The sequence below is a fragment of the Alexandromys fortis genome, unplaced genomic scaffold, assembly GCF_014885135.2.
Source record: "Alexandromys fortis isolate MF-2015 unplaced genomic scaffold, M_Fortis_MF-2015_v1.1 scaffold_40, whole genome shotgun sequence".
Classification (NCBI taxonomy): domain Eukaryota; kingdom Metazoa; phylum Chordata; class Mammalia; order Rodentia; family Cricetidae; genus Alexandromys; species Alexandromys fortis.
The window spans coordinates 1,890,410-1,916,063 of record NW_026067966.1 but is presented as its reverse complement, the minus strand read 5'-3'; the positions used below and the strand labels follow the sequence as shown (position 1 = coordinate 1,916,063).

The window sequence follows — 25,654 nt, the reverse complement described above, 5'->3', positions numbered from 1 at the left end:
AAGGAGGAGGAGGAGGAGAGGAAGAGGAAGAGGAAGAGGAAGAGGAAGAAGAAGAAGAAGAAGAAGAAGAAGAAGAAGAAGAAGAAGAAGAAGAAGAAGAAGAAGAAGAAGAAGTTAAAAATACCTCTGAGATCTCTGAGTCCCTTTCTATCACAGGATCTGTCTGTCACTCTGTCTTCTTGTTTGCTAGCTTGTCTCTGTTTCCCTCTCCCTCAGCATGGACATCACAAGGGCAGGGGCCTGACCTGTGTCACTGCTGTAATCCCAGCATTTAGAGCAGTGCTGGTTCACAGTCACATTGTGAGAGTATTGATGAATGAACAAGAGTAAAGGATGGTGATGACGATGCTGTTGATGCTGATGAGAAAGCCAGTGAAGATACTGAGAGCTGATGCTCTGTGTAGCTACTCTAAGTCAGGCACTGTCCACTCTCTTTGTATGTTTCACTTACTCCTCTCAACAATGCAATGAGACTAATGTTATTTCCGTTCTAATTTACTCAAAAAAAGAAAAATAAAAACTGAAGCCAGAAATGTAAATTAGATAAAAAGCCTAAGATCACCCATCTGATGAATGGCAGAGCCACTTTGGGAGTCCAGGCAAGCTGGAGACCAGGGTCATAGCCACATGCTATGACACTGTTCTACAGTGATGGATAAACCCTGGCCCCTTACAGAGGTATCCTTGAGGAAGAACAGCTGGACCACAAGCTAGACAGGGTTGGATGCTCGAGAAGGAGCAAAGGGACAGGTCAGTTCAGGGCACACTGAGAATTCTCCCCCCCCCCTTCCCAGAGGCTGACTGTGGTCAGAATGTCCTTGACAGCCACAGTGGACTGAGTCCTCCTGCGTCCGTCAATCATTGCTGAAGAAAATGTCTCACTAACTCGCCCACAGTTAGTGGCACAGACGGTCTGATGGAGGTATTTTCTCAATTAAGGTTCTGTCTTCCCAGACGGCTCTAGCTTGTGTCAAGCTGATAAAAAGTAAATAAATAATAATTAAAAAAAAAACTAGCCAGAGCACTGTCCTCAGACACTCCATAATGTATAAAACAGTGGCTTTCTAGGCTGTGCCTTGCCCTGAGTGGCTCCATTTCACACGCATTGACTCCATTTTGAGTATAAATAAAGAGACAGGTTGACTCTGACCTTGGTGGACACATGAGTGGCGTCATTTGTCTGTTACCGCCCAGCAGACCCAGAAAGATGGAGAACCTATTTCTCAAAGAAACCCTGTCTCGAAAAACCAAAAAAAAAGGAGGAAAAAAAAAAGAACCTATTTCTAAGTTGAAAGGTTGCAACTTTATAAATTTATCAAAGTAAATTGAGTTTATAAGAACACATGGACATAGTAAAAGCGTATCAGGCAAACCAGAGCTAAGCTTACCAAGTACACTAAAGAAAGGGTGTAACTCCCTCACCTAGACCCCATAAAGAGGAGGACACTTCACACTGCAATGGTAGGGGGCCCCACCAGCCTGTCTCTGACCCCAGGGTCAAAGGACCGACAGATAAAGAACTCTCAACTGTCCCAAGGGTCTCCGTTGAGCTCAGCTGCTCCCACGACTGAGAGGGTCTATTAAACTGCTGCCCGCCCATCGGCCTATCTACCCACCTGGACTTTACCTCGGTGGCTCCTGCAGCTGCTCACCTCACTTCTATAACCCAACTTGATCGTGAAGCTCTGACCCCACAGCCTGAGTCCACAGCAGCACATCTAGAAGAGCTCCCCAGGCTTTCTAGACCTCGTCCTGCCCCAGGCTCTTTTTGCAAATCCATCCGTTTCCAGCTTCCACCTGTGTCCAGCCCCTTCTAAAACTCCTTGAACTCTAATATGACTTCCACAACTTTCACACATATGGACAGATAAATTTACAATGTGACATGTGAACTGAGACAATCTTAGTAGCTAAGGTTGGAACAAAAGAACCCATGTTTGCCTTGACTGGCTATCAGGGAAATCACTGGCAAACTGTTTCCGACAAAACCAACATATCTTATGAATTTATTGTTACTCAATAAGTTCTGGCGTTTTGGAAAGACTCAAGCTGTTCATCTGTTTCTGACTTAGTCACTCACAACATCTGTGATGGTGTTTTAAACAGTCCGAGGTAAACTTAACGAAAAACACACGCCTTTCTAGTCCCAGGATGGAGTCTCTCGAGAAACAGGGCACAGAGGCTCTAGCGTCTGAAAAGATGTTTGCCTGAGCAGCTGTTTGCCACTGGCAATTGGGAAAAATCTGGTTCCCAGAGTAGAAAACAGGAGACAAGCTCAGCAATTCAGTGGGGCAGCTCCCTTGGGACTTTGTCCCCAGTGTGAACTTTTAGCTCCCTTCACTTCCCTGCTCCTCCTTGCTCAAACTGGCTTTGAGAGCATAGTACACGGACATACATGAAGGCAAACACCCGTACACATAAAATAAGTAAATCTCATATAATCTTTGCTAACAATCCTACAGACGGCACTAGAGAATTGGCTCAGTGGTTAAGAGCACTGACTGCTCTTGCAGAGGACCCAGGTTTGATTCCCAGGACCTACATGATGGCTACCAACCACCTGTAAGTGCAGTTCCAGTTCCAGTGGATCCAACTCCTTCTGAGCTCAGGAGGTCCAGCATGTGTACACATGGCACACACACATACTACATACAGACAACACATGCCTACACATAAACATAAATAAACCTAAAATTTAAAAAGACAGAGGCCAGGTAGTGGTGGCACACGTCTTTAATCCCAGCACTCAGGAGGCAGAGACAGGCAGCTATCTGTGAGTTCAAGGCCAGCCTGGTCTACAGAGTGAATTCCAGGACAGCCTGGGCCACACAGATAAACCCTGTTTCATAAAAACAAACAAAAGACACATAGATGTTGGGTTTTTTGAGACAGGATCTATCTATGTAGCCCTGGCTGTTTTGGAATCACTATGTATAGAAAAAGGTGGCCTCGAACTTACAGAGACCCTCCTGCCTCTGACTCCCAAGTGCTGGGATTAAAGGTGTGCGCCACCACATCTTGACTAAAAGGAATCATTAAAAGGTGTGCAGGGGGCTGGAGATATGGCTCAGTGGTTAAGAGCATTGCCTGCTCTTCCAAAGGTTCTGAGTTCAATTCCCAGCAACCACATGGTGGCTCACAACCATCTGTAATGAGGTCTGGTGCCCTCTTCTGGTCTGCACGCATACACACAGACAGAATATTGTATACATAATAAATAAATAAATAAATAAATAAATAAATAAATAAATATTTTTTTAAAAAAAAAGGTGTACAGGGTGTCAGTCAACACAGCCTCACTTGAGCCCTCTGGCCTGCAGCATTTCCTTTCATCACGATGAGTGATAACACAGACTTGTCAGAAGTGAAGTCTGACAAATCAACATTGAAAACTAATCCGAGGAAGAAATAATTACTTTTCCCTCACATGAAACTGCAGTAGGAAGAAGAGAGATTAAACATAAAATCTTCTTTCTCCCAAGAGCCAAGTTTCAGCAGGGCCCAAGAGTCTTGTTTTTAAGCTAGTTTTTGTAAACCTGTACATTGTGGTGATTTAGGCATTTATTGATGGCTTCTCACCCGTTCTGCCTGCCTAAGGCGTCAGCAGTTACCAATAGTCTTTAAATTGGTTTTTTGTCAACTTCCCACTGGTGTGTAAATCCTAGTTAGCAACATCACCTGTTGGCCTTGGTGAGCGTCCTGCTTCGCTTCCTACAAAGCCATCTCAGTGGCTTCTACGATTGCTCATCACTAAGGTCACATTAAACACGACCCCACTCCCACGCCCTGCCCAAAGAAAAGATGTGAAATAAATGATGAGAACTGGAATTTCACTGAGTCCAAAGAGTCTCCAGGGATTTTTGGTTGGTTGGGTTTTTTGCTTTTTGCTGTGTATCCCCAGCTGTCCTGGAACTTGCTATTCAGACCAGACTGGCCTTGAACTCACAGAGATTTACCTGGCCTCTGCCTCGAAAGTGCTGGGATTTAAAGGATGTGCCAGCTGAGTCTCCACATTTTATAACCACCCTGGTGATTTCTGCTGCCTCTCAAAGGGACTGTGATACCAAAGGAATGTGATAGAGCTTGGTGGTGAGTGCCTGGAATTCTAGGACTTAGAAGGCTGACGCAGGATGATTGTGAGTTTCTGGCTAGCTTGCACTACATAACCAGACCCTGATTCAAAAGGGAAAAGGCACCAGTGTTGGACAAATTCATCCACAAAGTTTGTAGGCCATTTTTACTTTAGGAGGGAAAAAAATCAACCTGGAGACTGGAGAGATTATCCAGTGGTTAAGAGCACCTACCACAGAGAACCCGAGTTGGGTTCCTCATATCCACAAAGAGCAGCTTATAACTGCTCGTACCTCCAGCTCCAGGGTATCTGGCACTCCTCTCCTCTGTGGGCACCTGCACCCACAAGTGCACATGCACACACACACACACACACACACACACACACACACTTAAAATAATTTTTTTTTCAAGACAGGGTTTCTCTGTGTAACAGCTCTGGCTGTCCTGAAACTCACTCTGTAGATCAGGCTGGCTTCGAACTCAGAGATCCACCTGCCTCTGTTTCTTGAGTGCTGGGATTAAAGGCACATGCCACCACTGCCCAGTTTTAAAAAAAAATTAAAGAAACAGAAACACGTTTCTTAACAATATGGGGGCAGGGTGCTTGGCACACAGTATCATTTAACCTTTGCAATAACTCTATGATGTAAGTACTGCGACTATCTTCACTTTAGGGCTGATGGCCAAGTTACATAGATGTACAATGGAAGGGTTTATTTTCTGCTCAGGTCCAGTTGACTTAGATACCTAAGCACCATGCACTCCCAGTTTTTGCCGTGCATGCTCAACTGCCTCTACAGGGACAGGACAGTGCCTTGGTTACATCATGGCCAATCATGCTGTGTTAAAAGTTTCCTAATACCGACACTCATCCTGAAAAATATATATGTGACCTTCTCTTGCAGTGGACCCAACCAGACAAGTCAGACTTACAGAAAAATCCTGGGACTGGAGGTCGCTGGTACCCAGAGAGATGTATGCATTCATTCAATTTTTTAAAGATGTATTTAGTTTTATGTGGATTTGGTGTTTTGCCTACATGTATGCGGGGGTGCCATAGAAACTGGAATTATAGACAGTTGTGAGCTGCCATAGAGGTTCTAGGAATCGAACCCGGGTCCTCTAGGAGAGCAGCCATCTTTCCAGCCCTGCATTCATTCAGTTTTTCTTCTGTTTCTTTCAGTAACCTCCTGTAACTTTTCAGAGTACAGTACTTCACTGAACTTGGTTCCCAGCCTTGAAAGTTCTTTTTGAAGCTTTTACCAATGAAACTGCACTGGACCTCATTGAGCCCGTTGACTAGTCCTAATGTTTCCGTACACTTCCATTATTTTCTATATCTAATCATATCACCCGAAATTAAAGATAATTTTTACATTTCCCTTCCCAATCTGGGTGCCTTTTATTGCATTTTATAATTTTTTTCTTTCTTTCAGACAGGATCTCACTGTGCGGTTCTTGTTATCCCGGGACTCACTATGTATGTAAGGGCAGCCTCCAACTCATAAAGATCTGCTTGCCTCTGCCTCCTGAGTGCTAGGATTATAGGAGTGGGACAACATGCCAGGCTTGCATTGCAATTTTTTACATTAAAAATAGATTTATTGGGTGGGTAAGAGGCTGCCTGGGGACATCTGAGAAATTGAAACACAGGTAGGGTTTGGGAGTTATTTGACGGAGGTGATGGTTCCCCCAGATTTACAATACATTACACTCCTATAAATACAAGATTCCAGGCCCAAGAGGTCAAGAGGGGATCTTGATCTTACAGGACCTCTAGTATTAGTTTCCTTTTTACTATGACAAAATGCTGGCAGAAACTATTTAAGGGAGGGTGGGTACTTTGGTTCAAGGCAAAGAAGGCGTGACCATGGAGAGGCTCCACCTATGGCAACAGGAGCATGTGTCAGTATCTCTCTACTGCTCGTGGATCAGAAAGTAGAGAAGTCAGGCCAGCATCAGAAGCGGTGAGAATCTTCAAAGTCTTCCCACAGCCACTCACTCCTGCTAAGCACACCACATGTCCCAAGCTTTCATAACCTCCCCCAACCAACACTGATGGCTGAGGACCAAGTGCTCAGAACCATGAGCCTCTGGGGGATGTCTCACTCTTAATTCAATCCATAACACCTCTTTTTTAAAAACAGATGGATCCATCTGTATTGAGATACTTGCTTGGAACTCTCCACCTTAAGGGGGGGGGGGAGTCGCTCTTTTGTAGCCCAGACTAACCTTGAACTTCCCAACCACCCAAGTGCTGGGAGTGAAAGTACGAGCCACTACAACTGTCTTCCCGCTCTTGACTTGCTGTCAGAAGCCCGTTCCGAATGCATGACATCTGAGTAGATCAGCCCGAGAGAGTACTCACCATTCATTTCTCCGCTGTCATCATCAGAGAAGTGTTCCTGCAAATGTCCTCATTTAGCCATTCCTCACGATCATCTCAGTGCTTAGGATGAGCACAAGAAGATTGGGAATGGAGCTCAACCCAAAGTGCGCTTGCCTAGCAGGCACCAAGTCCGGGGTTTCATCTCTAGCACTGCGGAAAGTGGCTGTGGTGGTATATGCCTATAATCCCAGGACCTGGGAAGTGGAGGCAGGAAGATCTGAAGTTCAAAGCCATCCTCAGCCACATAGCTACTTCCAGGCCGGCCTGGGGCACGTGAACCGCTGTCTCTTGAAAATTAAAAATATAAAAATAAAGTCAACAAGTCTATAAAATACACACGAATGTCTTCTGGAAAAGAAGGAGCGGGGGAAGGAAATCCATGCTGGGCAGTATAGTTGGTTCCCCTAAGGAAATCTATATCTGAATCCCAGGAACCTGTGACTATGTGACCTTAAATGGCAGAAGGAAAATCAAGGTAGCAGATGGAAGTACATTGCTAGTCAGCTGGTATTAAAATAGATGTGTGAATTATCCAGACAGAATCAAGATAACCCCAAGTGGAAGACAAGAGACTGGAGAGAATATTCTGCAGGAAAGGGGCTTTGCACCAAGCCCTCTAATCCCCGGAACCCACAGAGTAGAAGGAAAACTGCCTCCCAGAGGCTGCATTTTGGCCTCCACACACTACTGTGCCTTGCATGCACATACACACACAATAAATAAATTTTACACGTTTGAAAGAATGTAAATGAAAAAGGAAGAGAGCGGGGCAAACAATAGAGAGAGGGTGACCTAGTACCCAAGACAGACAGAATGATGTAATGTAGATGGTTCTGAAGATGAGGAAGTGACTGCCAGCCAAAGCATGTGGGCAGCCTGCAGAAGCTGGAGGCTCAGCTAGAGCTGCCAGGAAGAACACAGGCCTGCAGAGTGCCAACGCGCTGAATTTTAGCCCGGTAAAGCCCACTTCAGGTTCTGACTGCCAGAAACGTAAAATGATGAATTTGTGTTGCTTTCAGCCACTATGTTTGTGGTCGTTTATAGTAGAAAAGTACGGAACAGGTCAGGTTGGGTCAAAGAACGCTTGCTTCGTTTATTTAACAAAATACTAAAAACTCTCCGAGAACAAAGCATTGCGTTGCCCATCTATGAGTGAAGATAATGGGTACTTCAGAAAGATGGAAAGAGGAGGTACCCAGGCTGGGACAAAGATGTGGGATTTTCAGTCCACTGTGGTCTTGAATATTGAGATTTCTCTTCGCTCTAAAATGTCTCTTTTTCGGCCGCGAATCATATGAAGGTCTGGTCCATTACTTCCCTCCTAGTCAGGGGGGTAGGGGGAGAAAGAGACTTCTGATGTCCCCCACACCCCTGAGATTTCTGGCCATTTCCTAAGGTTGCAAATGTGCACGGCATTGACAAATCTTAGTCAAGGCGATAAACTTCAAGCGGCCACAAGAGTGTGCCTGTGAGGAGCCCGCGGATTTTTTTTTTTTTTTTTTTTTTCCCCTGCCAAACCAGAATTAGCCGGTATAGGAATGAACCAGCGTGGAGCTCTGAAATTGCACGGATTGGAAGAAAGCTCAGGGTAGGCTCAGACCCTTTCAAATGCACCCTTTTTAAAGGCTACGGGACGGAAGCATCGAGCCTTAGGCTCCAGAGGTTCACCTGGCCAGACAGCGAGCAGAGGGCGAGTCCCGGAGCCCTGCACCGAGCGCACGGAGCCGGGCGGAGAGCCGAGCCCCAGGCGCCGCATCTGCAGGATGCTGGTCGATATTGCCACCAATCCCCACGCCCAGCGGCCTCGGGTTCTCGGAACAGTGCTGCAAGTTCACGGGTGGGGACCAGGAGCCGAGTGAGACGGTAGCCCTGCAGGCTGCGAGCGGTGAGTACCCTAGGGCTGTGCTGAGGCCAGAGATTGCCACAGGGTCGGAGCATCTCCGAACTGGCGGATACTGGCAGATACCGGTCGATACTGGTTGGTGTCCGCGGCTCCTCCAGGGACCCTCAACGGGGCGAGAGCCCGGGAAAGGGTGGGGGAAGAGAGGGACTTGGGCAGGGCGGTGGTACTCCCTCGTCCTCCAAACTGCAGGCGGGGACGCGCACCGTCCAGGGCGTCGCGCGCCACCCAGGCACCAGAGCGCGCGTCACCTCCGCGCCCGGCCTCGCGCTCAGGGGCTCTTGAGGCCCTAGTTTACTACTTGAAGTAGACTGTGATGGGGCTACAGCTATCGACCTCCGAGAGTGCGGGTGTCTCTGTGTCTGGTCCCCTAGTGGGGATGGAGGCTCGGAGGGTGTAGCATCTCGCGCGGGTGGACCTGGGCGGCGGATGCTGAGCCCCCGGGAGCTGCGAGGATCCGGCATCTTCAGAGAGGAAAGGGGATAGTGAAGATCCAGCACAGCCATTAAAGGGCAGAGGCTTCCACAGCCTGACAGGGTTTTTTGAGCTCATCTCTGCTTACCAATTAAGCCCTTTCTTCCTGCGGAAAAGTTGGTTCAGGCTCATTAGCAAGGATACTTGGAGGTGCTTATTAGCAATCAGAACGATTCTTCTTCTCCTGGTCAAAGGAAAAAGGGGAAGAAGAGAAGGGAGAAAGGGGAGGGGGTTGGAGAAGAGGTTGAGACTGATTATAGGTCTGTTCATATTTGAACTTCACAGGGCACCCATTAAACAACTGTCTCACTTTCAGGACTGGGGATGTAGTTCTGTTGATAGGGTGTCTGCCTAGCATGCATAAGGCTCCTGGGTTCAATTCCCCCAGCACTTCCTAAACCCAGCACTGTAATACAACACTCATCTGGCAGGGGGGGTGAGAAGTTCAAGGTCATCCTTCAATCTGAGGCCAGCCTGGGCTACCTGAGATCCGGTCAAACACACAGACGTTTCAGTTGTCTTAATCTGTAAAATGGGGTCATTTGGGACCTCCATACGAACCAGCCAAGACCATCGTGTCAAAAACCACAGAGCACAGCCCTGGCCCATTTTCTTACACGCGCGCGCACACGCACACACACACACACACACACACACACACACACACACACACACACACACACGCACGCACCCTTTACAACACAATATGAAGCCAGCTGAGCTGCCTCCTTTTCAGCTCAGGGGCCTCTTGGTCTCGAGCGCGCCCTCTACCGGCCTGAAATGCCCGGTGTTAAACTGTTTTAGACTAGGGTTAAAGAATTCAGCCTACCCCTTTGGGAAGAGATTGCAATTTTAGTTTTCACTTGTCACGCACCCCCTTTTGCTTATCATTATAATTAGTTCATCGAATTAGACATAGTGACAGCCCAATTAAAAAAATGAACAACCTGCTTGTAAAAATTCCTCCCATGACGGAACTGTAAAAAGTTAACCATATTTTACTATATGGTACGCTCCAGAAAAAAAAAGCTGACATTCTCACTTTCCCCATTACTCCATTGTGTAGCCTATATTTGTCACTTCAATGTCACTCCATCCTCATTTATGACTTTTATTTATTTACTCTTAAATTTTTTAAAGACCTTTCGCGTTTTTTAAATGTGTGTTGTATGTGCCTGCTTGTCTGTGTGTGCGCCATGTTCCTCTGAGGCCAGATGATGTCATCGAGTCCCAGGGAACTCCAGTCAGTTATGAGTCACACTATGTGGATCTTGGGAAGTAAGCCCTCTGCCAAAAAAACAAGTGCTTGTAACTGCTGAGCCATCTCTCCAGCTTCCCTTAAAAAAATGTATTTTATGTGTGTGATTATTTTGTCCACACGTATGTGTGTACTGTGTGCATGCAGTACTGGGTTGGGGTACAGACCAGAAAAAGGGCATCAAGCTAAATATCAAGACACAACCATCACCTTTGTATCAGGAACCCATTCCCAAGACAGCTAACCCACTCCAAGGACAGTGGCCTTAATCCATTCCTGAATTTGGGGCCCTGTGGCATATACCTATTAAAGGACCCACCTGTTACTATGGTTGCAGTAGCGGTTAGGTTTCAACATGAGCTTGGGAGGAAATAGTCAAATCGCACCAGAGTAAACACTTGTTTTCCTGTAGACTTCCAATTTAGTGAAATAGTCGGATAAGGAACTGTGAAACCAAGGAATGATCGCTCTTTGAAAGGTATAAGTTCAAAATGCAAATACTTGGTTTACTATTTGCTTGGTTCAGATTTTGTTGTTGTTGTTTCTGTGTTTGTTTTTCTTGAAAGGGGGATCTCTTGAGACCTAGGTTGTCCTCAAACTTGCTGTATAGTGAGGCTGGCCTTGAACTCCCGATCCTTCTGTTGCCACCGCCCACATGCTAGGGTTGCAGGCATGCACCATAATATTGTTCTGTTCCCCAGGCTTTTTGTTTTTTAAGACAAATACTGTGTACCCCAGGCTGGTCTCAAATTCCCTGCGATTGGCCTGTCTCAGCCTACCGTTTTCTGTAATTGCAGGCACGTTCCACCATACCTCTTCATGCATTCTTTCAGGGAGATCAGGCAGGGCCCCTGAGGTCTCAGTAAGCTATTTGCTCCACCTCCGTTCAACCAGAGTTGTCTGCATGCAATGCCATCTTCTGTCTTCACACTTGGGCCTCTTGCATAAAACTGTCCGTTACATGCTACTCACCAACATTCATGTATGATCAAAGAAACTGGAAATGCCCAGAGCAATTCCATGGCAGTCACATTGTTAACCCATAAAATAAATAATTCAGTAAGAATATAATGGTTCTTAACACTGCCACAGAAAAATACTTAATATTTCAGGTACTTTTCTGTGGATTGGAAAACTATCATTTTATTTTGTGTATGTACATGGCGGTGTTTATGTGCATGTGTGTGTAGATGTGTGCGCATTTTGTCATGGAGATCAAAAATCAATGTCACTGGGTGGTGGTGGCACATACCCTTAATCCCAGCACTAGGGAGGCAGAGGCAGGCAGATCTCCATGAGTTGGAGACCAGCCCCTGGTCTACAGAGTGAGTTCCAGGGCATCCAGAGCTACACAGAAAAACCCTGTCTCGGAAAAAAAAAAAATCACCGTCAAGTGTCTTGATTGATCTCCACCTTTTTGCGTACTTGTTATGTTTTTAGATGCTTTTATTTAAAAGAAATTCATTGTGTATGTACGCATGTGGGTCTGAATTCTGTGTACCATGTCTGCAGCACCTGCAGAGGCCAGAAGGCGGCACTGGATGCCCTGGAACTGGGGTTACAGGCAGTTGTAAGCTTCATGATGTGGGTCCTGCTGACTCAACGGAGGGTCTCTGGAAGAGCAGCCAGTCCTCCTAACCACTGACATCTGTCCAGCCCCTGGTTTTCCTCGTACTGGAGGGCAAACCCAGGGTTTCACTCATGCTGGGTCAGTGCACTACCGCTAAGCCACATCCCTTCTGTTCTAGCATAAATCAAAGTTGATTTCAATTTCAAAGGAAATAGTCAAAGGGAGCGAAACGTTTTTGTCTGTACCAACTGAAAATGCCACTCTCCAGATGAGCCTTTCACCACACAGCTTTGCTCTTTTCACTGCTTCTTGTTTTGTTTTTAAAGACAGGGTTTCTCTGTGTAGCTGTTTGCCTGTCTCCCGAGCACGGTATTCATTTGATGTTATTTTAGGTTCTCCGTGTCCATATTCAGTCTATATACCATGCTATATACCATGCTCCACCTGGACAGGCGCTGGGGTAGCAGGCATCCTGCTGGCTCCCGGATGCTCCCCGGCTCCAAGCCTGCAGTGGTGCCTGCGTCTCTTGACTTTAACCTCCCAACAGTCATTTCCACTTGCAGGCAACGGTTGCTTCTGTTATCCTAAACATTAGGATCCTTTACAATCTCCACACTCACCATTCTCAGATGGTGAGCTAACTCCCTAGTTCACCAAAGACATTAAACTATAGGGCTCAGCCAGGCAGTGCCTATTTAATCCCAGCACTCGGAAGGCAGGGGCAGGTGGATCTCTGTGAGTTCAAGACCAGCCTGGGCTACAAGAGCTAGTTCCAGGACAGGCTCCAAAGCTACAGGGAAACCCTGTCTCAAAAAAAAAAAAAAAAAAAAGCAAGCAAACTATCTACAGGGCTTGACTTGCCATCCCCACTATTTACTCAGAGAACAGATGTTATCAAGACTGGTCTGTCTTACCCATCACATCCAGGGCGCTCGCTCTCTCTCTCTCTCTCTCTCTCTCTCTCTCTCTCTCTCTCTCTTCTTTCATCCATCTCTCTCCCTACCCTCACTTCTCCCTTCCTTAACGTTATAATATTGTGAGGTGATTATAAAGACAAATTTTAGCCCAGGCTAGCCTCAAACCCGTGATCCTCCTGCCTCCACCTCCTTCAGCAAATCCCACTGGCATGTGTCACCACAACCGGCTAAAGACAGATTTTAAGGTGATCTGTGAAGAAGTAAAGTATGTCCCTAGACCTGCAGTGACAAAGACAAATCTGGGGATCATTTGACCCTAAAGCCACTTTGATGTCAGTAGGAGGCAGAGCTGTCCAAAGCTGAGGAAGGTGTTTTTCTGTTTTGGTGTGTGCTGAACTTACTTATTGTATGTTTCAGAAATCCCAGAAAATGTATGCAAGCCATGAGGATATTGGGTATGACCTTGAAGATGATCCCAAGGCTAAGAAGACCCTGAAGCCCCACCCAGACATCGATGGCGGGTGGGCCTGGATGATGATCCTTTCTTCCTTCTTTGTGCACATTCTCATCATGGGCTCACAGATGGCCTTGGGAGTCCTCAACGTGGAGTGGCTTGAAGAGTTCCACCAGAGCCGCGGCCTGACTGCCTGGGTCAGCTCCCTGAGCATGGGCATCACCTTGATCGTGGGTACGTTCGCTGCCACCTGTTGAGGTTGCTATAAAATGACAAGTCCCTGTTGAGAGTCATTCATCACATTCCTGAAACAGTGGGAGAGGTCAGATTATTATCATCACTCACTTTTAAAATCGAAGTGAAATATTCAGAACACAAAATTGACCATTTAGCTGTGTCTGTGTGTGTGTGTGTGTGTGTGTGTACTTGTCCCATGGCACTTGTGTAGATCAGAGGACCACTTGAAGAAGTTGATTCTCTCCTTCCACCACCTCAGTCCTGGGGGTGAAGTTCAGGTTGCCAGTACCGCCACCTGCTGAGCCCTCTCGCTGGCCTCAGCACCGATTCTGTGGCTGATGATTCATCTCCATCATTTCTGCTTGGTTAACACTTTCGCTGGAACTGACCTTAGCTCAGTGGTTCCTGAGTGTGCAACATTTCTGTTGTTTTGAGGCAGGGTTTTGTGTAGCCCAGGCTGAAAGTTAAGTATCTAGCCAAGGATGACCTGAACTTCGGATTCCCTTGTTCACTTTCCAGATGCTGGGATCAGAGACAGGCACGAGCCACCTCACCCAGTTTAGTTAGCATCCATGAGTGTCCTGGGGGCACTGGTGGGCATCAGGTCCGGGGCCTCAAACACACTAAGCAAGCACTGCATCTGCTACCCATTGATGATGAATAGTTTTAAAAGACAGAAGAGTAACCAGGCCTGTCCAGCTTTCTGTTGTAATGAAACTCATGGAAGAAAGGGTTTATCTTAGCTTACCATTTCAGAGGGATAAGAGTCCATCATGGCGGGGAGGGGTGGGCAGGACACAGTGGGTATGAGGGCAGGGAACAGGAAGTTGAGATCACGTCTCTGTGTGCCTGCCAGAAGCAAGGAAAGCAAGCTGGAAGTGGGGTGAGGCTATAGACCCCCAAAGGCATACATTCCCCCCAGTGACATACATCCTCCAGCAAGGTTCCACCTCCTAAAGGTTCCATAACCTCCCAAGTAGCACCATGAACCAGGGGTGATGCGCCTAAGGTGGGGGGGGGGTATCCTGTTCAGACCACCACAGAGGAGAATTAGGAGTTCAATTCGGCCTCAGATGCATAGCAAGTTCCAGAACAGCCTGCCATTCAGGAGACCCAAGGGCACACATATGCATGTGAAAAGATTGTTGGTAGCCAGGCAGTGGTGGAACTTGCTTTTAATCCCAGCACCAGGGAGGCAGAGGCAGACAGATGTCAAGGCCAGCCTGGTCTGAAAGCAAGTTCCAGGATAGGCAGGACTGTTATATAGAGAAACCCTGTCTCGAAAAACAAAAACAAACCAAAAATATTGACAAATATTTATGCCTTTATTGTCTTCTTCAGTTTGTCTTGATCTTACAACTAGGACAGGGCTGAGAGATGGCTCAGTGGTTATGAACACTGGCTCTTCCAGAGGGCCAAGGTTCAGCTCCCAGCACCTGTGTGGTGGCTCACAACCATCTGCTCCCAAGTCCAGTCATAATGAAATCACTGGGTCTGGGTTTTATTGTTCCTTTTGTCCCAAGAGTGTGGAGCAAGTGTTCTTTATTATTGTGTGTGTATGTGTGTGTGTATGAGAGAGAGAGAGAGAGAGAGAGAGAGAAAGAGAGAGAGAGAGAGAGAGAGAGAGAGAGAGAGAGAGAGAGAGAGAGAGAGAGACTGACTTGTGGAGTCGGTTCTTTTCATTTTGCTGGAATGGAAATTAGCTCTTGGTAACGCCTACCGGCCATTCACAAACAATGCTTAAGAAACAAAACTAAGCCAGAAAGTTTAGAGTGAAGTTCCCTCCCCAGACCTTTAGTGCTTGTATTTCCTAACTGCAGAGGGTTTACAGCATCTCCCATCTGACTTTGCTCATTAACAAACCATAACCGACTGAGGGACTCCTGTGCAAGCAGCCGCCACTTAACTAGGAAGCCAGACAGTTAGCCACTTAAGGCCATCAGCTGTTGTTCACTTAGTGCTCTTATCAGGACAGCAACTAATGCCATCCATCTGGTTTATAAAATTTTTCAGCTAGTAATAGTCACACTGACTTGTAGCACGCATAATAAAAACCCAGAGACAGAAATTGGGTTCAACGCAAAAACCAGAAAAGCAAGGCAGCCAAGCCAGTAGAGAAGTCTTACTCTACCAAAGTTGGAGGACCATAAACTAAGCCAACTAAGTAAATTGAGCCTCTCTGTCCTCCCATTTTATATTCCCGCTAGTGCTGGGGTTAAAGGTGTGAGGCACCTCCACCTGGATTTGTTTCTGCATTGGTCTTGTGGAGCCTAGAGGGGCCTTGATCTCACCAAGATCCATCTGATTCTGTCTCCAGAATCCTGGGATTAAAAGTGTGTGTCATCATTGCCTGACCTCTAGTGACGTTAGCTTTGACTCTGGTCCTCAAGCAAGATTTATTGATCAACATACAAATAATATACACGGCTTTCCTTTCTTTTTATTTTTCTCAAATGTCTTAGGATATTTCATAAGCAAGCATATCAGAAAAGTTTGCCTCTGAATCCTTTCTGTTCTGCAGGAAATAAACATACTACTGCGGCCTTCCAGTCTTTCATGTATTAAAGGGCTGTCAGCGGCAAAACTAGGAGTCACATGTGTTCCATTTGGGGTCACTTGGTCATCCGACTATGGCATGGCCAAGTGAGTATGAATGTATAACAATTAAAATGTGGGGTTGGTGAGGTGGCTAGTGGTTAAGAGCACTGGCTCCTCTTCCATAGGACCTGTAATTTAATTTGGTTTTCAATGTATATAAAGAAATATCTTCAAACTTATGCTATCTCAATTTCAGTTAATTTCAGTTACTCACAAGAATTCATCCAGATGCTCATAACAATGGGCTGATTTTATGTTATTTATATAATATACATATTCGATATATATCATTGCTATATAAAATGTATGATTATAAAATATATAAATATATTTAGTATGCAATAAGTCTATTATAATGAGTTAATTGTTGCCTTTAATGTCAGAATTTATTAAATAAGTCTTTACATTTACACTTTTCAAAGACACCAGACAAGGAGCTGAAGAGATGGCTGATGGGTTAGCACATTTGCTGCTCTTGCAGAGGATCTGGGTTCAGTCCCCAGAACCCATCTAAGGTGGCTCACAACTGTCGGTAGCTCCAGCTCCAGGAATAGCTGACATATCTGGCCTGCACAGGCACTGCACTCATGTGCACAGACCCATAATGCACAGACATACACATAATTAAAAACAAAATAATGAAGCTGCAGTGATGTCAGTGGTTAAGAGCATTGCTGCTCTTGCAGAGGACCTAGTTCAATTCCCAGCACCCACGAGTACCTCATAATCTAAAACTCTAGTTCCAGGGGATCTGACACCATCTGCCGGACTCTAAAGGCAACAGGCATGCCCACGGTGTACATACAAACATGCAAGCAAAACACACATACACATAAAGTAAATAAATACGTTTTTAAAATAAATCTTGCTAGGTGTCGTAGTACACCCCTTTAAGCCTAGCACTTGAGAGGCAGAGGCAGGTAGATCTCTGTGACTTCCAGGCCAACCTGGTCTACATAGCAAACTCTAGGCCAGCTGGGACTACATACTGAATAAATAAATACACAAAAATTTAAAAAGAAATCTTTGAACACATACACACACGGCAGATGAGGCTGGGTTGTGGCTGAATGGTAGGACACCTGCCCAGTACAATGCTCTCTTCATTATCAACTTGGCAGAATTGGAGTCACAGGAGAGAAACTTCTGTAGAGTTTCTGAGTTGATTTGACTGGAAAGGTAAGACCTACCCTAAATGTGGGTCTGGAGGAAGCTGATGGAGCACCAGCATCAGTCTTCCTCTGCTTCCTGATGACAGACACAGTGTGGCCAGGCTCTGTGGTGTCCTTGATAAAGGAGCCCCTTTAACCCTGGCCCAAACAAACCTTCCCTTAAGTTGTTTTTATCAGGACTGGTCTGGCGAAAGTAACAAACGCAGCCCTGCCCGTGGGAGACACCAGTTCCTTCTCCCGCACAGAAGCGACCTCGCAGGGAAATCTTGTTTTAGTTTGGGCTAAGCAGGGAAACTCTTAAGAGCTCGATTGCTTTATTTATCATTGTATGAGTGTGGGCACAAGTGTGCCCCAGCCTATGGGTAAGGGTCAGAGGGCAACTTCCGGAAACCGGCCCTCTCCCTTCCACTCTGAGTTCTAGGAAATGAACTCAGGTCACAAAGTGTCAAAAATGCACATGCTGGGGTCTGGGGGTGCAGTTCAGCGGTAGTGTGCCTTACCTAGCATGCACGGAGAGCCCTGGGGTCCATCCCCCAGCACCTAATAAACTAAGCATGGTGGCAGATGCCTGTTGTCCCAGCATTTGGGAGGTGGAGGTAGTGGGGGGGGGGATCAGAAGTTCAAGGTTATCCTTGGTTGTGTAGGCAATTCGAGGTCAGTTTGGGCTGCATGAAACCAAAACATTGCAGCCCTGTGATCTCAGAGAACTGGAAGAGAAAGCAGGGCCTAAGTGAGTTGAAAACAGACAGCAAGTCCTTTTAAATTCTGTTTTCATTGGGTGCTCTGTGATTGGCTGTAGATCATCTTCATGGGAATCGTTTCCGATGTTTCATTTAGAACTGAAGTCACGCTGGGCCTTTAATCCCAGCACTTGGGAGGCAGAGACAGGCAGACCTCTGTGAGTTTGAGGCCAGCCTGGTCTATAGAGCGAGTTCCAGGGCAGCCAGAGCTACACAGAAAAACCCTGTCTCAAAAAAAAAAAAAAAAGTGAACTGGAGCAAAGACCTCTGGTGTGGGTCAGTGAGTCGTTTCAGTGAACCCTTGGTACCAAGCCTAACAACCTGAGTTCCATTCCATAAACCCATATGGTAGAAGGAGAGAATTAACTCCCGTAAGTTGTCCTCCGACCTCCACTCCAACACCATGGCACATTCACCAACATCAACATGTATAAGCAAATGTCATAGGTGGAATTTAACCTCAAGAGGCAAGGGTAGAAATAGCGATCAGCCTGAGAAGGTGTGGCTAAGCCAGAGGGTCAGCATGACACCTAGTCATCTGGGGAGAGGTAGGAAATAGTCAGCCTTGCTACTGGATTTGTGTGTGTGTGTGTGTGTGTGTGTGTGTGTGTGTGTGTGTTTGTGTGTGGTTTCTCTTATTTTCAAGTGTTTGCTTATTCCACACATTTTCAAACTCTGTGTAAGGTCCAGAAAATGCATGCTAGGCAGGATCCTGTTAGAACATCAGCTGAAGGCTTCTGTTGTGGGCAGAATGAGGCTGACCACTGTGTCCACTCTAAAGCCGTATGTTCTCTGATGAGATTGTACACATCTGCAAAGTTTTTATACTTTAAGATTGTTGGGCACAATGGTCCTTGTGTCCACAGTTTGACAGGGAAGCCAGAATATTAATCACTCAGGGATGTCTCCTCAATGGATAATAAGTACTATATTACCTCTCCTCAATAAAATGACTGCATTCTGGACTGAAGACATGGCTCAGTGGTTAAGAGCACTGGCTGCTCTTCCAGAGGACCGGGGTTCAGTTCCCAGCAGCCGCATGGCAGCTTACAACTGAGTGTAAGTCCACTTTCAGGGGATCTAACACCCTCACACCAATGCCATTCAATAAAACAAAACCCTGTATTCTATACAAAAAGATAGAATGGATGTTGTTAATCACCTGATGACCTTTTTGCTACCTGTAGAGGTAGACCTCATCCAGACCCCCAGATTGATCACCCCAAGCTCTCACCCCAGACTTTTATCTTTAGCTTTCAGTCAACAGAGCCCATCCTTAGGCTGCTGACCTCTGTGCTGTCTTCATCAGAGACTGCACACCAGATCCCAGGCCTTTTAGCTGTAGAACCCACCTTCATGGTCACATGTTCTTTGTAAAGGAATGTCTATGTAGTCACACCTTAAGCTTTATTGTGCACCTGGAATCAGAATGACTGTAGCCTGGAAAAACATTTTCCAGACTCTATTGTGTTTAAATTACAATAAAAACCGGCTGGCATCAGACTTCCCAAAGTTTGATCCAGGTTGACCAAGTCGATCTGAACAAGCTTTTCATTCTTGCCTCTTTTCAGACCCCCATCATAAGATATTTTGGTTTTGCCTATGTTGTTAAAATTTATACTTATTTGCTTATTGAGCGTGCGTGTGTGGAGGTCAACAACCTGTGGGAGTCTGGTCTGTTTCTACCAAGCAGGTTCGAGGGCTCAGACTCAAGTTGCCAGCTTTGACCACAAGCCCCTTTCCCGCTGAGCCATCTCGCTAGTCCTGGTTTGGTTTTCTTTCAACAGCCCTGGTGATGTTTTACTCTTTAACTTTCTGTGGGGGGGACACTAAGACAAGGAGCCTCTAGTCAGTGCCTTTTCCACTGCTCTGTGGCAGGACCTTTCATCGGCTTGTTCATTAACACCTGTGGGTGCCGCCAGACAGCGATCATTGGAGGGCTGGTGAACTCCCTCGGCTGGGTGTTGAGCGCCTACGCGGCCAATGTGCAAACTCTCTTTGTTACCTTTGGAGTGGCAGCTGGTAAGCACGGTTTAACATGTTTGGTTTCAGTGTTCTGTGCATTCAGAGGATGAATTTAACTGTGGAGCAAAGAGGCCCATTGAGACATTCTGTTGATGGTCTAGAGAGATGACTCAGCAGTAAAGAGCACTTGTTCTTGCAGAGAACCCAGGTTCCATTTCCAGCATCCACATGGTAGCTCACAGCTATCTGTAACTCTTTTTGAGAGGATCTGATATCCTCTTCTGATCTCTATGGATAGCACACACACACTAGTTTACATACAGTTTTGCATTCATGCAAAGCACTCACACAAATAAAATAAACAAATCTAGAAAAAAAACTTTTAAAGCATTCTGTATCGTCTTAGAAGTGTGTGTGTGTGTGTATGTGTGTGTGCGCGCGCGCCATTCTGTCATCCTTTGCCTTATTGTTGGACACAGGGTCTCTCACTGTATCTAGGCTGTCAGCCAACAAGCCCCAGAGAGCCTCCTTCTCGTGACACCCCAACCACCACTAGTGTTACAGGTATGCAAAGCCACACCCAGCTTTTTACTTAGATGTTGTAGGTGTGAACTCAGATCCTTGTGTTTGCATAGCAAACCGTTTTATCCATCGACCCAAGAAACACTTTAATAGATGCTAAGTGTCCCTTACATGTGGGACACTCACTAGCAACTGTATTTGACTTCCCCCAAATAGAACAAAATCCAGACTTTAATGCCAGCTCCTATGTGCTAGGGTTTCTCCTTCGAAGAATGGGAAAGAGGGACAATGACACAAACTAAAGTGAGTAAACCAAGATGCTAGGGAAATGGGTGACATTCATTAGTAGCTCTCATTAATAACCACAGGACTAAATGTGACTGATGGGATAGTCATTATCGTTCAGCTTCGTTCAGATGAATGAATTAGCACAAGTCCCTGGCAGACAGAGATTCTCGGAAGCCAATCTAGCACACAGGCAGGGGATGGATTAAAACCAAACACCACGCAGAGTAATCTGCACTCTGCAAAATGTATTCGTAGCCATAATTTCCTTTCCCCACGGTTTGTGGGGTTCACACAGTGAGTAGCTATTTCCTCGAACCCTGTGCTCCCACCTGACTCTGTGGGAACAAAACTCTGATCTGTCTCCAAAAAAAAAAATGAATTATTGAATCAGAGTTGAAAGATATTTTGATTAAGACAGCAGATGTAGTGACACATACATTCATGGCATTTGAGAGTCAGAGGCAGGGGCATTACCAAAAGTTCAAGGTCAGTTTGGTCTACATAGAGAATTTCAGGTCATTCAGGCTATATAGTGAGACTCTTTCTCAGAAAAAGGAAGGAAGGAAGGAAGGAAGGAAGGAAGGAAGGAAGGAAGGAAGGAAGGAAGGAAGGAAGGAAATAGTGTTCAGGAGACAGACTGAAGAAGGATCTCTATTAGTTCAAAGCCCTGGTCCACAGACATTGAGACCCTGTCCCAAAATTCAAAAACAAAATCACAAGCAAAAGAAAAGATCCGAATGTGGTAGTACATAGCTATAATTCTAGCCCTGGGGAGGTGGAGAGAGGAAGACCCAGAAGGCAAAACCAGCCCCAGCGACATACATAGTGAGTCCCAGACCAGCCTGGGCTAGACAAGTCCCTGTGCAAACAAAGGTCAAAAAACAAAGCAACAAAAAGTTATTTTGGATGGGATACGGTGGTAAATAGCACATCTGGACACCTAACACTTGGGAGCTTCAGGCAAGGCAATAGAAAGGTTAAACTTTATATATATATATATAATGTATACAACATTTTGTCTGTGTGTATGCCTGCAGGCCAGAAGAGGGCACCAGACCCCATCACAGATGGTTGTGAGCCACCATGTGGTTGCTGGGACTTGAACTCAGGACCTTTGGAAGAGCAATCAATGCTCTTAACCTCTGAGCCATCTCTCCAGCCCCAGAAAGGTTAAACTTAGTCAGGACTCTGTCTTAAGACCTTACTTCAGAAAGCAATCAATGTAAAAACAAAAGGTTAATAAAGATTTATGTTTATTTATTTCTGTTAGGAGATGGGCCCTTTCGTATTCCCAGTCTGACCTTGAATTTACTAGTAGCAGAGAAGGACCTTGAACTTTTGATCCCTCCTGCCTCCACCTCTTGGGTGTTGGGATTGCAGCAATGAGCCCTCAGGCCTGGTTTAAGTGTTTCACTTTTTCTAGGAAAGCACTCTTACTACTGAGTGTCACCCATCTGTGTGCTCCTTTTGTAACCACTTAGTATTCATGTGACATTAGGCACACTAGACTCATCATGGAAGCTCCTTGTACCTCCGTTTCCTTATGTGTAAATCGGGGGTCTTCCTGTCACTAAATGATAGCTACGTACTGCCATATCTGGAGTACCAATCACAGTTTCCTGTTGAAATGATGGAAGTAATTCACAGAAAATGCTTAGCATGATGGTAGGTACTAAAGTGCTTGGTAAATGTTAGCTGACATATAAACTTGGTAGCATATGTGTAGCAAAAATATGACATAAACTCAAGTGTATCCCTTAAGACAAGAGGAATGAGACACTAAGACCTGATGCCAATGTGCTGACAAGATGGCACACAGGTGAAGGTACTTGCCTATGACAGGTACGAGCCTGGACAGCCTGAATGGCTCTTGGATCCCTAGGTGGAAGGAAAGAGTCAACTCCTAGAGCAAAGGTTCTCAGCCTTCCTAATTCTGTGACCCTTTAATACAGTTCCTCATGGTAGGGTGACCCCCAAACCATAAAATTGGTTTTGGTGCTTTGTAATTTTTGTACAAATTTGGTAATTTTTCTACTGTTATGAATTGAATCTGATATGCCACCTCTATGTAAAAGGGTCTTTAGGGCCTCAAGAGAATTGCGACCCACATGTTGAGAAACACTGTCCTAAACATTATCCTTTTACCTCCACATGCATATTGTTTGTATGTGTGTGTCTGCAGTCACACACATGTCATATACATAAAATAGCAATGGTGATAATAATAATGTTTAAATGATATTAGAAACTTTTTTGTTTGGTTTTGTTTTTTGAGACAGAGTTTCTCTGTGTAACAGGCCTGTCTATCCTGGAACTTACCCTGTAGATCAGGCTGCCCTCAAACTCACAGAGATCTGCCTTCCTGTGCCTCACAAGTGCTAGGATTAAAGGCATGCACCACCACCACTTAGCTAGGATCAGAATTTCAAGGCTATCCTGAACTACAAATTCCAGGTCAGTCTGGGCTATAAGAGACCCTGTCTAAAATAAGAAGACTTATTTTATGTCATCATCAAAATCCAAAGCATGACAGTATCACAGAACAAATCACCTAGGGTCTTTGTCTTAAATTCAACAAAATAAATTGCAAGAGGTCTTGGGGTGGGACTGTAAAAGACTTAAAATAGGCACCAACAAACAGTAATGTGTAAAACCCTTTTGGATCATGGTTTAAAAATACAAGTTTGGGGGGGGGTTGTTTTTTAAAAAGAATAGCCATTTATGAAACATTTGGAAGTTTGAGAGCCTTCTGGATATTTAGTGGTATCAAAAATTTATTTTTTCCAATGAGATAATGATATGAGAAGTATGCCACTTAAATGATTCCTACATTTGGAGATTTATACTAAAATATGCACACATGAGATAATGTATTCTTGATTTGCTTCAAAATAATTTGTGGTATTTACCAAGTTGGCTGCGAGTGGAGATTTGTTGAAGCTAAGTGATGGCACGAAAAGTCATTAAATCATCCTGTTTTTCAAAGCTTCCCAGAGTCTGATTTAAACTGTCCCATTAGAGCTGGAGAGATAGCTCAGCAGTTGAGAATGCTTGCTGCTCTTGCAGAGGACTGGAGTTCAGTTCCCACCACCCACACTGGGCAGCTCCCAACCAGTTATGGCACCTGCTCTGGGGACCCTGTGCCCTCTTCTGGCCTCCAAGAGCACCTGCACATGGACACACACACACACACATAGACACCCCCCCACCCAAGAAATCTATCTTGCAGGGCAGTGGTGGCGCATACCTTTAATTCCAGCACTCGGGAGTTAAAGACCAGCCTGGTCTACAAGAACTAGTTTCAGGACAGGCACCAAAGCTACACAGAGAAACCCTGTCTTGAAAAACAAACCAAAACAACAACAACAACAAAGAATCTTAAGATTATACTACCTATTGATGCAGTCATCCTAGATTTTGAGTTTTGTTTTTTGAGACAGCATCTCACTTAGGCCAGGCTATCCTCAAATTTGGTATCTAGCCAAGGATGACCTTAATACTTCTGCCTTTCCTCTCAGCTTGGGTATTAGTGGTGTGTGTCACCAAACCTGATTTATGTGGTGCTGGGACCAAATCCAAGGTCTCATGCACGCTGGACAATCACTTTTTGTAAGTATGATGTATGATGTCCAGACAACAGAACATCCTCATTATGTGTTTTTCAGTCACATCCCCTGTGGTTCATCCACTCTGGGCTCTTTTTAGAATAGCCATTGACACACCCACTGAAGAGTCTCCTTTATTTTTTTTTAAATATGCTTTATCTTTAGCATAGAAGTGCAAAGTTAATCTCATCTTTAAAAGATTTGTCTTGGGCAAGTGAGATGACTTAGCAGGCAGAGGTGCCACCAAGCCTGATGACCAAGTTACATCCCTGGTATCCACGTGATAGAAGGAGAGAACTAACCAACTACCTGAGACCAGGTGAGGGAAGGGGTAATAGGGTAGGAGAAGGGGCATGTAGGAGGAGACCACTTGTTGGTTCCCGGCTGCTTAATCCTGAAATAATCACACAGAAAACTGTGTTAATTAAATCACTGCATGGCCCATTAGCTCTACCTTCTTATTGGCTGACTCTTACATATTAATTTAACCCAGTTTTATTAATCTGTATATCACCACGTGGCTGTGGCTTACCAGCTAAAGTTCCATCTGGCTCTGGTGGGGCTACATGGCTTCTCTCTGCTTCCACTTCCTTTCTCCCAGCATTCACTTTAGTTCCCCCCCAGCCCACCCCCACTTAGCTTTGTTCTACCTTAGCAGGCCAAGACAGTTTCTTTATTCATTAACCAATAAAAGCAACACATAGACAGAAGGACCTCCCACACCAGGGCGCTTCCTTTCACAGCAGTGTGATCCAGGTAGTATTGCTAATGTCAGATGACCTGGGAGCTGAGGACATGAGTGCAGAGTCTGTCTGATGGTGACATTTTGTAGCCAGCTTCTGAAGGGGCAAGGTCTCCAGAACTAGAATTGCAGGTGATTGTGAGCCATCATGTGGATGCTGAGAAGCAAATCTGGGTCCTCCACAAGAGCAGCAAGTGCTCTTAACCATTGAGTCATATCTCCAGATTTTTTAAGTTTTATTTTATGTATATGAATGTTTTGCCTGCATGTGTGTATATGAATCACATGAGTATGTGGTGACTTCAGAGTTCAGAAGAGGAGATGGTCAGACCCACTAGAAATGGTTACAGCTGCCATGTGGGTTCCAGGAATTAACCCAGATTCTCTGCAATAGGAACAAATACTCCTAACCACTGAGCCGTCTCTCCAGCCCCTTTCCATGTGTGTGTGTGTGTGTGTGTGTGTGTGTGTGTGTGTGTGTGTTGTAGACAGAAGTTACTGTCCCACCCAGTCCCGCAGCCATTTGGTCCCAAATAAACACATAAAGGCTTATGGTGATTATAAACTGTTTGGCCTATTAGCTCAGGCTTATTACTAACTAGCTCTTATGATTTAAATTCACTCATAATTTTTGTCTATGTTTAGCCACGTGGCTTGGTACCTTTCAGTAAGGCAATCTCATCTTGCTTCCTCCACATCTAGCTGGTGACTGACTCTCTGATTTTCCTCTTCCCAGATTTTTCTACTCT

General features: G+C 45.4%; 1 protein-coding gene across 1 annotated transcript in view; it reads left to right on the top strand.

Moving 5' to 3' along the window:
* The first annotated feature begins 7,689 nt into the window (after nt 1-7,689).
* Slc16a14 (solute carrier family 16 member 14) overlaps nt 7,690-25,654 on the top strand; it is a 28,245-nt gene continuing 10,280 nt past the window's right edge. Inside the window, exons 1-3 of the mRNA XM_050154313.1 lie at nt 7,690-8,348; nt 13,000-13,270; nt 19,662-19,805. Coding sequence (XP_050010270.1) covers nt 13,012-13,270; nt 19,662-19,805 — 403 coding nt within the window. The 5' untranslated portion in view covers nt 7,690-8,348; nt 13,000-13,011. The remainder of the gene's footprint in view (nt 8,349-12,999; nt 13,271-19,661; nt 19,806-25,654) is intronic.